Source organism: Bactrocera oleae, chromosome X (genome assembly GCF_042242935.1).
Source record: "Bactrocera oleae isolate idBacOlea1 chromosome X, idBacOlea1, whole genome shotgun sequence".
Classification (NCBI taxonomy): domain Eukaryota; kingdom Metazoa; phylum Arthropoda; class Insecta; order Diptera; family Tephritidae; genus Bactrocera; species Bactrocera oleae.
The window spans coordinates 27,457,910-27,472,483 of record NC_091541.1 but is presented as its reverse complement, the minus strand read 5'-3'; the positions used below and the strand labels follow the sequence as shown (position 1 = coordinate 27,472,483).

Genomic DNA, 14,574 nt, shown 5'->3' with positions numbered 1-14,574 from the left:
TTATTTGTTTTTGATTAATGGCGTTTTTTGGGCGTGGCAGTGGTCCGATTACGCCCATCTGCAGTACCAACCGTCTCACGGTACCAAGAAACATGTCTACCAAGTTTCATAAAGATATCTCAATTTTTACTCAAGTTATAGCTTGCACGGACGGACGGACGGACGGACAGACAGTCACCCGGATTTCAACTCGTCTCTTCATCCTGATCATTTATATATACATAACCCTATATCTAACTCGATTAGTTTTAGATGATACAAACAACCGTTAGGTGAACAAAACTATTATAATTTGTAGCAACAGGTTTCGAGAGTATAAGAATATGTGAACGGAGAGATTTGTTGCCGCTAGTCACGATCACTAGCAAAAATAGTGAAACAATGAAAAGTAAAGAAAACCCGAAATTGAAATGTATGTGATACATTTATTTGTGATGTCATGCTTTGTAGTATTAATTTTCAATCGAAAATGATAAAAAACATTTATTAATTGAGAGCAATAAATATATTCACTTAAGCTAGTATTGAAAGTTCAAAAATCTGTCGTTTTAATATAATATATCACAAAATCACAAAAAGGATTTAAATAGTTTCTCCCTATGTTTAACGGATACATGTTTAATAATATTTAATCTTAATAAATGTTGGGTATTTTAATTTAAATGCCCAAAAATAATTATTTTCTGCGATCTGGCTACAATGGAACATGTTATAAATAACGCTCATTTTGAGGCGCTCTCACACTGAAATAAGTTGGACATCCCCATATCCCTGGCCTTAACCTTACGTCTGAAGCTAGCTTACACAATTGTGCTATGAAATGCCGACCACTGAATTAGGGCCATTACTGACTTCCTTTAAATCGTTTTTCTATGAAAATAATGTGAACAAGTAAGGAAGGGCTAAGTTCGGATGTAACCGAACATTTTATACTCTCGCAAAGTCAAATGGTATACTCGTTTGAGATTTTTTTGTGGATTGACTGATATTTTCGGTACAAGGTCAACTATAGGCACTGGGGTCCACATATTTAGTACTTAGGGGCTTGAACAGTTTTGGTTTGATTTAGACAATTTTTGGTCACAAGGTGGCATACTTTAAACGTATTATTCACGCAAAGTTTTATCACGATACAGTCATTGTTGCCTGATTTGCATAGTGGAAAGTCAAAGAATCAGATGGAATTTAAAATGGTGTTATATGGGAAATAGGCGTGGTTGTAGTCCAATTTCGCCCATTTTCGCACTATGGCATAGAAATATGAAAATAACGTTATGCACCGAATTTGGTTGAAATCGGTTAAGCAGATCCTAAGATATGGGTTTTCACCTAAAAGTGGGCGGTGCCACGCCCACTGACTAATTTTGAACGCGGTTCCCATAAAGTCATCTGATACCATCCCAGAGATAAAATTTAATGTCTCTGGCGTGTTTAGTACCGGATTTCACCCATTTTCACACCGTCAATAGAAGTGCTAAAAACATTTGCTCCCAATGAATTTGGTTGTTATAGCATTAGCGGTTTAGGAGATATGCACATTTAACCCATTAAAGGCGGGACCACGCCCACTTTAAAAAAAATTTAACTGCAGATGCTCCTCGCTAATGTGATCCTGTGTACCAAATAACAGTCTTGTATCTTATTGCGGAGCTTAGTTATGGCAACTTATTTGTTTTTGAATTATGGCGTTTTGTGGGCGTGGCAGTGGTCCGATTACGCCCATCTGCAATACCAACCATCTTCCGGTACCAAGAAACATGTCTACCAAGTTTCATAAAGATGTCTCAATTTTTACTCAAGTTAGAGCTTGCACGGACGGACGGACGGACGGACAGATAGTCACCCGGATTTCAACTCGTCTCTTCATCCTGATCATTTATATATATATAACCCTATATCTAACTCGATTAGTTTTAGGTGATACAAACAACCGTTAGGTGAACAAAACTATTATACTCTGTAGCAACAGGTTGCGAGAGTATAAAAATATTTTCTAAAGCATCTGTTCTAACTAACAACACAATTATTTTCAATTTTACTAGTATTGTAAAAAATATTAATAAAACAACAAAATAACATTGTGATTTTAATTAAGAACAACTGACATACCAAACAAATAGCAAGCATATTCATTTAAATTTTCTATATCGAATAAATCTAATTCCCATTTACCACAATTATTAAAAGGCAAACGTGTCCCCAGGTTATGTTGGTAGCGACGGAGATCAGGGAATTTCGAACACCTGATGTCAAATAGGCGGGATGCCGGAAATAAACCTGCTAAAAGTAACTGAAAAAATCAGTCCGAAACGAAATTTCAGAGAACGACAACATAAATATTCTGCAAGTAAAGGTTTTTTAGCTATGCTTATAATGTTATAAATGCGAAATATTTGTATTTCAAACTTTCCTCAAAAAATCATGATAATTTATAATGAGTTGTATTGTTTCTTGGTTTTAGTTTGCATAGGCGCGTTTTAGAACCAACGAGAACCATTCACCTAGAAATAATATCGAAAAGTAAAATGTCCAAATGTTATTTTTAAAATACTCAATCTATTGTTTTCGACAGTAGTATCATTGACAAATATTATAAAAAATGTGAGTTTTGACATTTCTCTCTCGAATTAAAGAGTTTCGTATCATATCATTCGTGAAAGCAACTGACACCAGGGATGCGCAGAGACTTAAGCGGGGCAGTCACGACAAACTTGTTTGACAAATCTGTTTGAAGACTGTTGAGCACTCACGACAAACCGATTTGCTAAACTTCATTTCCATTGTATGTTTCTCGAAGTGAAAATGCCTTACTATAACGCGGGTGATGTAATGGCGCTACTAGTAATCCGCCAGTGCATAAAGCGAAAAAGGCAAAAAAAAAAGTAAAAATTGGGAAAAAAATTGATAAAAGACTGGTTATATGAAATATATACAAATGTCTACCAGCTGAGCATACTATGTTTGCAAACAATGCCACTTACCACAAATGAATTTACAAATCGCTTGTTGGTTTTTGAAATCCATCGCAAACCTGCGTTTGTCAACATACCCATCACGATAAAAACCTCCTCAAACTCAAACAGATTTGTCGAGTGAGAGAGCAACCTCTTGCAACGCAGTTTTGTTAATCTCGATATTTTGTAGTAATTAAAAAATAAAGTTGAATATATTTGAAATATTCTTAAAATAACTCAAAATCACAGTCGAATACATTTATTTTTGAATAGGTAAACTATTTTAATAGTTGGATTTTAGTTTTGAGCTTTTATATTATGAAAAATTATAACTAAAAACCTAAATGTGAAAAATCGTGTATACAAATCGAACAATGGCAACATTGGTTAAATGAAAATAAAAGAGAACAACTGATTTCTGCGTTGCAACTACGGGCATAACTTTTGACACTTTTGGTTTGGTACGAGCGGTAAGTACGGAAGGGAGGAATGTCGGTGACTGTTTGTGCTATAAGACTGCGTTTAGACCAGGAGTTTTTCGTCGCCCATTGTCGGCAAATTCTCTATGTGTGTTGGTCATTGCGTTCACACGAGCGACATGAGTGCAACAATTTGAGTTGGACAATTTTTTACATTTTCTTTTACATCACATTCTCAAACACTTGTACGCTTCATGTGCGCGGTGCAGAAAATATTTTTGATAAGCAAGTTTTCATTCAGCCTTTTCTAAAATAATTCTATTATATTGTGCATATTAGCATATTATAAAAACCAAATATAAGAAAGTTTAGATTTTCGAACATGCTGTGAATATACAATTGAAACCGAGCGCAATTCCAACCGTGGAAATAATTACAAAAATAAATGTTACGAACAAGAACACAAAGCGTGCTACCAGAGCACGAGCGGCACGATCCGTTCATCTTTCCTAGTCGTCCTTTCGACTACAAAAACCGGTTCTCATTCTGTGATGCGTCAAGAATGGAATCTTGAGTCAGCTTTAAGTCAAAGGATGTACCAAAAACCGGAAAACGGATGGAATTAGAAAGGAAATTAATATCAGCCTAGAAGACGAGATGAGGGACATAAGAGCTTTGTGTTTGGCACCGCAAATATATCTAATCGGGACGGCAGGGTAGTGGACGAACATGGATGATAGAACAAAATCGAACCGACGATAAATTGCCAGAAGCAACTAGACAGCGAATTCGTAGTTGCCAGAATGTTCAAGAGGCGAAATTTTATTAAAGATGTACTATGTAAGGGCTGCCAGATTGTGCAGCACACACAGTTCTAGTTAGAGTGTTGTCGTGTTAAGAGCAATTGAGACAAAGGCAATAAGTTGTAGGCTCGAATAACGAGCAATAAGTGTTAAGTTGTTGGAATTAGATATAAGAAAGGTGTATAGCCATTAAATTGGGACTTTTTTTTTAAAAATCCAGTGATCAAACTCAAGAGTGACAAGGTAGACGATTTATCGAGCAATTTGTTACTTAGATAGTATAACCGTTCATCACATACGTTTGTGGAAATGTTCCTTCATCTAATTTAGGAAAAAACAACATGCTTCGTTATTTAAAAAAAATAATTATGTATCTGTTCCAAACATTATTTAAATGCCATTCAATTGTGAATAAAATTGCGGCTTACTTGGTGTTAGGAACCTTCAATTAGCATGCCTTCTATAATGTTGCAATTTAGGTTTTGTCTTAACCGTGGCCCTCCAATCCCCCTCCTACGTATGCAGTTGTACCAGTAATTTACCAAACCACATACATACATCGCCTTAAATCTTTCATCGTTATGAAAACAGCTCGAGTCATATCTTTCTAGCATACTCAAAAGTTAAATATCGAATAGGGAGTGATACAATAACCAGCACTAATTATTAACTAATTTAGAACAAATGGAGGGACCAACATAGCGTTCTCAAACTAAAATCTTCAATCACGGGTATGTTGTTCTCTATTAGTATTACATTTTAGTTTCCTCTTGGTATGCTAATTAGAATTTGGAATGATGTTTAGTTCAAATAAAAATCCAAACTTCCCTGTTACATATTAACATGCTTTTTTTAACATTTAATTAATCGCAATCGCATTTTAGAGTAGTTCTCTAATGTTGTTTTTCACTAGAGCAGGGGTGACCAAAAATTTTAATTCCGGAGCCACACGACAAGATTAATAAACATTACAACAACATAATTCTTACGCTATAGCGCACTTGGCTCCGTTTGGCTTCTAACAACATCAAGTGGTTCCGTTTGTCTCGCAACTTACATAAAATAAACAGTATTTTGAAGAACGGTTCGCAAAATTACCACAGCAAGCTAGTTGACTTGCGATGGCGCCATAAGGTTCGCGGTAGCTCACTCGAAACTAACGGGATAAACGTTATTCATTTACTGCTGGCTGACATTGGCTCGCCTTCACTAAGGTATAGTCAACATTACTTTGTTGTTTTGAGTCGAAATATGTTTTCTCTATTAATTTTAAGAACTATGTTGTTGTCATGTGGCTCCAGATCTAAATTTTTCGACACCCCTATTAGTTTGATATTTGTATTTGAGGCAGACAAAACTTTCGGCAGAGGATGCCTTGGGTTGTACAGGTACATAATATGGTGATATCTGTGAGAACATAAATGTTTTCGTTTATTAAATTTGTGCAGTTCATTAGCTGCTATCAGGATACCTACATTCTTTCAATTCGGTTCGGTTCGTGTTCGTTATACTAAATAATTTCAGCTATATACACACACGTTCTAATTTTGATTCATCTTCAACACTCATTTAATTCTATATGACCTGTATTTGTGTAGTCAAATTTTAGGATATATTACTTTCCCATAACTCCCACGCCTCTTTTTTTACGTTGAAGACATTAATAACGGTATCACTATAAGTTCAACCTCTTTATGCCTTATAATTCCATTGATATATGGCATAGCTTGGTAAATACATTATAATCCTATAACTAAAATTATTGAAAAAAAGACGCAAGCGTAAAATACAGCGAACAAGAAAATATCATTTAACAATTGAAACATTATATATGTATATCATTAAAAACATTTTTATTATATTTTCGAAATTTATATATTTATAATATTTACGATGTATGATTGCTAAGTGGCGCTAATACAAAACTTTCATTTCTCATTTTTTAAATGCTTTAAAACCACACCCCGATTGATTGATTGAATGGTTGATTTGACCAAAACATTGAAAATAAAAAATATTATACATATTTGTATACAAAAATTGAAAATCATTAAAAAATTTATAAATCGACGAAAAATATGTGATAAAAATACGAACAAAAACGAATGTGACGGAAAATTTTCATTTAAAAAATACAACGATTCTAAAAAAAATTTTATATTTAAATAACATTAATTGCTATAATAATAACAATTAATAATTTATATATTAATAACTTGCAATAACAAAATGTTGATAATAACAATTATAACAATAATAAAAACCAATTTAAAATTATTATCTTCATCTCTCTCAACAGATTTCAGTACCGGTAAGAAATGTGTTTAATTGTTTATGGCATTAGACGATTGTTTTTGCCTTTAATTGTCGTCTAATTATGTTCAATTCTCTATTTCTTTTGCCCTTTTAAGTTAGTTTTCCTAAAAGGCGTTAACTTGCAAACAAATAAAAATATTAATCATACAATTTTTAATAAAACATAATGATATTAATTCCAACACTAACAAAAACTTTACAAATGAGCAAGATGAAGTAGAATTTTGAATTACATGAAAAATTACATAACATATGCATCCATTCACATACAAAGGGAATTTTAAACCGAAAATAAAGGAAATTAGTGAAAAGACGCGCGTGCAGTCTGCTTTTTAATTTTAGAAAAAAAGTAAAAATAAAAGTTTGTAATTTCAATTAAAATACACTCAAAAAACATACACCGCGTAAATATTACATGTAGTAAATAAGAAAATTGCAGTTGAGCTACTTCTAATTTGTAGGCGCCGTTAGAAAAAACTTTATAAGAAAATTTGGAGTTGATTTCTTTCTTTGATTTTGCTCGTCTTGTCGTTGCTACTATGCAAGCTATCAGCTTCTTGTGTGCTAACCTGTAGTGTGCTTCACCTCTGCTCCTATTTGCTACTATGCAAGCTATCAGCTTCTTGTGTGCGAACTTGTAGTGTGCTTCACCTCTGCTCCTATTTATTTACGTTGCGTATCCATTACAAAACTTTTGTCCATTATTGCTTTTTTTCATAAGAATTCTCAAAGTTAATAATTGGGAAATCCATTTGTTAATATATTTTTTAATACCATAAATACCACAATTTTGACGGGCTGTTGTTGGGGTGTAACTTTCTGAATTTTGTTATAGTCGTGCCAATGTGCACTTTAGTAATAGTTATTTCTAACGTGCGACGAGTATTTGAGTATTTTACCATGCGGCCGTCTTAGTGTGTGTGTCTGTCACTGTTACTCCCCTCTCCGTGTGCACAAATCAGTTAAAAAATACGGAATGCGTACATTAGGTTGTCCGTTATTTTCAAAATGTATTGCTTTTATTTGCAAACGCCTTCTGAAGGTTCAGTTTTTGCCCTAAAAATAAGGATCCAACGTAAATAAGCTCTTAATTTTAAATTTAAACCGTGTCTAAATATATTTCTTTTTCCATGTACAGGGTCCGGCGCTCGAGTGTAACCGATTAAAAAGGCCATAAATTCGGTTTGAATAGTTATTTTAATTTACTTCAAAGTACAGAATGTGTGGAAATAATCAAAAATTCAAATTTTCCGCTATACGAAAAAGATCTTAATGGAAAAAATCATGAGCACCTTGTTTGTAGAGCGGAAAATCCGGTAGTAGAATATAACTTTTTCAAAGTTGTAGATTTATTTACTTTGAAGATAAAAAATTTATTGCAAAATATCAAAAAACCCCACACAAAATATATGGGACGAGTAAAATGATTTATATATGGTTTGAATTGAATATAAAGGACTTGTTTATGTTGGATCCTTTTTTAAGGACATAAACTTCAAGAGGCGTTTGCAAAAAAAACAAAACAACTTGGAATATAATCGACACCCTAATGCATTAAAGGTCCGTTACAATTTGTACTTTAAGTTCGTTGCATTAGTGTATGCAACTGACCCTTACAACGATTTGGTATTAGGAAAACTAAACATCTGCATATATTATATGTATTAAACGTGCATAAATAGATTTTAGTATTCACACAACTTTGTATTTCAAAATGTTGTCATTATCAAATTTAAAATTAAATGATGTCATTACAAGAACATAGTATGAATAGGTCAACTAATTTTAAACGATTCAAATATTCACGTTGGTAATATATATAAATATTAGTGAAGTTTATCAATTTCGAAGCAACTTTTTAAAAGCCTATACAAGTTTAAATAGAAACTTTCCATGATACGTTCTCAAGTTAAAAGAGTAAGCATTCCGTAGAAGTTCTAATCATTCCTAATTTATGCTTTAGTTGATACAAGTAACAGTATATTTCTTCAATATATTAGCAGTTGTGCGTGTTATTCAAAAATTGTTATGTTGACAATTTACGAGGACGTTCGAAAAAGTATTTAGCTTGCGAAAGAAAAAGGAAAACGGTTTAATAATTCAGCATAGTAGAGCCCTGTCACCGTTTTACCCATCTCCAAGTGGTTGTTGTAAATCATACCTTGTTAATCTCTGACTATGGTGGTCGTCTGCTTTCCGGGCTATAGAACAGTCTTCGCGTTTAAACAGCGTTAAACCAAACACTGCTGTGAAGTGGTTTACGGTTGAACGCAACAAGCAAACGAGGTGCGGATGGTACCGACAGCTATTTCATGCCTAACATTTCAGGCTGGATATGACACACGCGGTCTTTTGAGATGCCTACTTGGACACCCATTTGGCTGAAACCAATACAGAGATTAAATAATTATTGAATCACCCGGATATTATATGTTTAAGAAGAAAGATATCGTCACCAAAAACGTAAAACTTTTTATTAGGGGTTAGGTGTAGACAGAGACATTAAAAATTTTTTTTCTTTAAACTTTTCATTAGGGGTTAGGTGTACACAGACATTTAAAAATTTTTTATTTTTTTAAAAGGTTTTGACTTGACAGAAAGTTTAAAAAATATATATATTTTAAAAGTACCATAATTGCTGTTTATGTTATTAATAGATAATCTAGTACCGAAGCTTTTTTGGTTTAATTGTTTTAAAATTAACGAAATGGCGTTAGATAATTTTTTCTCCAGATTTTGAGGAAAAAACCAATAGTAAATTGTTTATATAGTGTTTCATATTTTCAATAAAACAAAGCTGTATAAATTTCATTGAAATCCACCGAGCGGTTTTCGGCTACAGTGGTCACCAGTTCAAAAAACATAGTTTTGAGGAAAACGCATTTGAAGTTTTACACTTACCATCCAAAGCGCACGAGAACCCTTTGCTAATTATCGAATAACTCGAAATGTCGGATTTATTTCAAACTTTCAGAGAATATTTCGAAGATATTATATGGTACTTTAAAAAAGTGCAAATTCGATTCGGTCGATTTCTTGTAAATTCTGACTACTATGAACCCCATAAGTTAACATGAGGAGGAAAACACGATATAAAATAGAAACTACTCCAATTGAAACAAAATTAGAATTCAGGTTATATCTGACAGCAGAAAATTTATTTTTTACAGATAAGTAATAGGTTTTAGGTGTCGACGTACAACAAGTATTTCATATTTATCTTTCATGTTTCCATGATACTACTCTACATCCAAATCTCTATAATATATTTACCCACCGATTTTCAATCTAAATTGTCTTGATTGATATTTAAATTTGGTTGTTTTGATCAACAATTTCGGTTTTGTTTTTATAATCTAGAAAGATGTGATTCTTCAATATTTTTATAATTTTGCTGTAAATAAATGATGTTTATCGTATATGATGAAAATATGCAATGTTTAATGTATAGTTCATGTGAACACAGTATATTATAAAAGTCTATGTCTATACATTACTTGACTGTTATATTTGAGTGGTCAACGAAAAAACAACGACGACAACGGTCAACGATAACAATCAGGGGTGTTGTAGAATCTGATAGTTGTCGGAATCAGAATTGAAACCGATAAAAATATGTAGTAGGTGTCATGAATTCAGATATTATTGGTTTGACGTTCGAAACAGAAATTGTATTGGTTTTGGGTGTCACGGAAACCAAAATTATCGGTTTTGTTATCAGAAACAAAGCAAGAGGATTTTTGCTGACAGATTTGAAATGTAAGTTAAGAAAATAATTTATATTATTGTTACGATTTAATTTATCCTTATTTCAATAGGTTAAAATATAAGAATAAAACAAAAAATGTCATAATTATCAAGTTTATGGAAAAAATCAAGATATTTTAAGCGAATTTACAAAACGTAACAAACGTAATTTAACACCCAAATGCGTCTTTATTCAGTCGATAATGTGATATAAATCTGTAAAGTAAGCATGTATACAAACATACAAGTAAATGCAAGCCAAATTTCACATGCGACTCCACTGGTGCATCCAGTAAATTACTGTGATTTTTTAATATATTCCTTTTATTTTTTTCGTTGCTTTTTTTCTTCAAATAAAATAAAAGCTAAAATAGCGGAACTCATTGTAAACTTTAGTAGACTTCATTCAGCATTTCAAATTTATAAAACGCTTCCTAATTTATTCATTTGCAAATTTTGTCACATTAGTAAACAGCTGATTTGAATATTGGTTTTGTATATGTTCAAAAAGACGCAAATCCAATCAGGTTCTGTGACACCATTCAAAATCAGAATTGGTTTGCAATTCTGACAACTACGCAAATCTGTCTTGGATTCCACGACACCCCTGAATATAATCCCCTTATATATTATATTTTGCCGCACTTGATATTTTTTAGTTTTTATCGTAAAATGATTTTCCAAATTCTTATATTACTTTTATAGCTGTTCACTGATATCGACAGAATTCGTCCGCCACCTCAGATTAATTCTAAAAGTAAAAAAAAAAAAACATGTCAAGCGAGCCTCTTTGCGAGTACTATACAAAAAAATATACATGTTCGGAAATTAATTTATAAACGAGTTTAAATTCTCAATATAAATTGATAATTAACAAAAGTAATCTTACTAAAATAGAAAACAACAATAACAATTGTTTACATATTAATACTGTTACTTATGTTTAACTGCAGTATTATTGTAGGCGCAGTCGCATCGAGATTGCAATCAACGTCACCGCGGTCAAAGCAGCCAATTAAATTTAGTTATATACAACTTAAAAACAAAAAACTATGCAACAAAATATTTGTTTTTGGTTTGAATTGCCATGATAGTCAACAGAATCAAGAGTCAACTGAAACCTAATAGTTTTGATAAGCTAATGAAGTAATTGATTTTCTAGAATTATATTGGTATTATAAGTTATTCAATTTAAGAAATTGTAGTTTTATCGATATATAGTATTTTTTATTTATGTATATGTAATGATTCTGTTTAATTTGCACATATATAAGGTTGGCCGTTATTTCCCTTCCGCTTTTTTGCACTTCATTCAATGCTTTATAAAAAGTGTTACAGTGATCGGATTTAGTTAAAATATGCGCCGTTTTGTTTGATGATCTGTTTCCATCTAGACGGCAACTTCATAATACCTTCCTCGTAGAAGCCCCCCTCCTTATTTGCGAAGAATTCGGACAGCCACTTTTCACAAGCCTCTTTTGAGTTCAACTTCACACCACCAAGGGCATTCGCCATGGACAGGAACAGGTGGTAATCACTTGGTGCTACGTCCGGGCTATATGGTGGATGCGATAAAACCTCCCATCCGAGCTCCCGTAGCTTCTGACGAGTCATCAACGAAGTGTGTGGTCTGGCGTTGTCCTGGTGGAGCACTACACCCTTCCTGTTGGCCAATTCTGGACGCTTCTGGTCGATCGCCTGCTTCAAGCGGTCCAGTTGTTCGCAGTAGATGGTAGAATTAAGCGTCTGGCCATATGGGAGCAGCTCATAGTCGATGATTCCCTTCCAATCCCACCAAACACACAGCAAAACCTTCCTGGCCGTCAATCCCGGCTTGGCCACTGTTTGGGACGATTCACCGGCCTTCGACCACGACCGTTTTCGCTTGATATTATCGTATGTGATCCATTTTTCGTCGCCAGTCACCATCCGCTTCAAGAATGGGACGAGTTCGTTCCGTTTCAGCAGCATATCGCAGGCGTTGATTCGGTCCAGAAGGTTTTTTTGCGTCAAATTATGCGGCACCCAAACATCAAACTTTTTTTTGTATCCAGCCTTCTGAAGATGGTTCAAAATGGTTTGGTGACTAACTCCCATCTCCTGGGCGATGTCACGAGATGCCATATGCCGGCCTAACTCGATGTATTCCATTATTTGATCGGTATTTGTCGTCACAGGTCTTCCGCCGGCTGGCTTATCCATGGTGTCGTTTTCACCGGCTCTGAATCGTCGAAACTATTCCTCCGCTGTTCGAAGTGATAGAGTACCATCCCCCAAAACACCATTAATCTCACGGAACGTTTCTCTAGCGGATTTGCCTTTAACGAAGGAAAACTTTAAAATAGCGCGAATTTCGGCGTTAGTGAACTCCATGTTTACACGTCTATAACTGTTGAACGCAATATCCAAACTAATCATGCATAGCGTTGTTTTGTAGGTTATGTCAAGACCTTTCAAATTATGTATAGTGTTGCCAGATACGAGCTCTGTAGCGCTTTGTACATGGCCGCGAAATTCAAAAGACAAAAAAGCGGAAGGGAAATAACGGCCAACCTAATATATGTATATATTTTTAAACTATATTTTTGCGTGTTGGTAAATGCCTGACGGAATCCATTCAGTCTGAAAATTTTGGAAATTACTGTTTATTGTTTTACATACATATATGCGTATACTGTGATAGATCTTTTGCTATACGCACACCTCTTTCTGCCTAAATTTATAGAAAAAATATATGTATTTTGATTTTGAAAATACAGGATCATGTATTTATTTATTTTTTAACACAAAAAGGTATAAAAATTGATTAAAAAGATCTCAAGATCTCAATTTTTTTCTTTTCATCAAAAAATGTGTTCTAGGGTGGTTATACGAATTTTATAAAAAGTCACAAGTCAGTAAAAAGTAAAAGTTTGGCAGAGTATCAGCTAGCTTTTTTAATGTTTCTGATCCGATCTCATCCCTAGATTAGTGAATCGCATTTGTGAGTTCGAGAACACTGTTGTATTGTTTCCCTTTTGAGTAGACTTTACCAGCAAGCATACCCCAGAGGTTATCTTGCTGGAAAATTAACTCTTTCTCAGAATAATTTTAATAATAAGTCACAAACACATGCTCCAAATACGAAAAGCTCCAAATACGAAAAGGCTGCCCAAACCATAACACATACATACGTCATGTTTGCTTAGATCATGCCAATAGTAGCTGAGTAAAAACACGTCAAGTGGACCCCCCATTTTCCACTTGATCATCGTATTTGAATGTGAGTACTTTTTCATAAAGTAGTCATCATGAGCAAATAATCCCCCGCTCAGTTTTTTTTAATTTTAATTTTAACAACAATTTTTTTTAATCGAAAATTTTTACTACTTTTAGTTAAAAAATTAATAATTAGAAAACTATTGGTGATTTTTTAATGAAATTTTCAAGAGTTATAGTTCAAAACTTGTACTTTGAGAAAATATGTATGAATTTAAATAATTTTTTTTTTCAAATTATTAATTAACTTTTGAGTTAAGAAATGAAAATTTTAGTGACTTCTCCCTCAAAAAATTAAAAAATTTAAATCCTATTCTTTAAGTATTAAAAATTCATAATTTTTTTACCCCATATTTTTTTCTATTCATTATAAAACATCCAATTAACATTACAATTCTTGTTTTAAATAAAATGATATTCGAACTAAATCCTTTGCGGTTAAAAGAAATAAATATGAAAGCATCTTAATATTTTATGTCCCAGTATCTACAAGTATGTGAACAACAAAGGAATATCTCGAGCCATTCGTAATTTCGTTGATAATTAATCATGAGCCTCGTTAAGAAATGCTGCAATCCATTTACCAAAAAAAAAATCATAAAAAAGTCATTAAAAACTTAGTTTTAATAACAAAAAACCGCGCTCATGATTTTAAAGATTTTATTGGGAATTATATGAGCAATTCATGTGAACGGACTATTTATTCCGAAAACCTGAAATTCTTGGTGAATTATCGGTGAATAAATGTCCTGAAGTCAACAAGCCTGTGAAGTCAAATGATGTTATCGAAGATGACGAAGAAAAAGATCCTACTTTTCATTGCAAACGGGTAGATAACAAATTAAAAATTGATAAGGTTAATAAATTTTTAACGAAAATTGGTGAACCTCCAATCAAAACCAAGAGAGTCTCAAGTAATGAAGAATGTCAAAACGTTTTAACAAATGTTGTGAGTAAATTTACGGATAATATTAACAATGTCAATAGTGAAATTGATCCAAAAGAGCTGTTACTTAATAACTTTTAATTTGCTTTCAATGATAACACTAGTAGTGCTGACAGAATTCAGATTTTGAC

The 14,574-nt window shown here is 33.2% G+C and overlaps 1 protein-coding gene across 11 annotated transcripts in view; it reads left to right on the top strand.

The window, feature by feature from the left end:
• Positions 1–14,574, top strand: part of PMCA (plasma membrane calcium-transporting ATPase 3) — a 205,597-nt gene that overhangs the window by 72,989 nt on the left and 118,034 nt on the right. The window contains exon 17 of one of the 11 annotated variants that reach the window (XM_070112622.1): positions 6,476–6,487. The exons of the other annotated variants lie outside the window; for them this stretch is intronic. Coding sequence (XP_069968723.1) covers positions 6,476–6,487 — 12 coding nt within the window. The remainder of the gene's footprint in view (positions 1–6,475; positions 6,488–14,574) is intronic. 11 annotated transcript variants of the gene reach the window in all.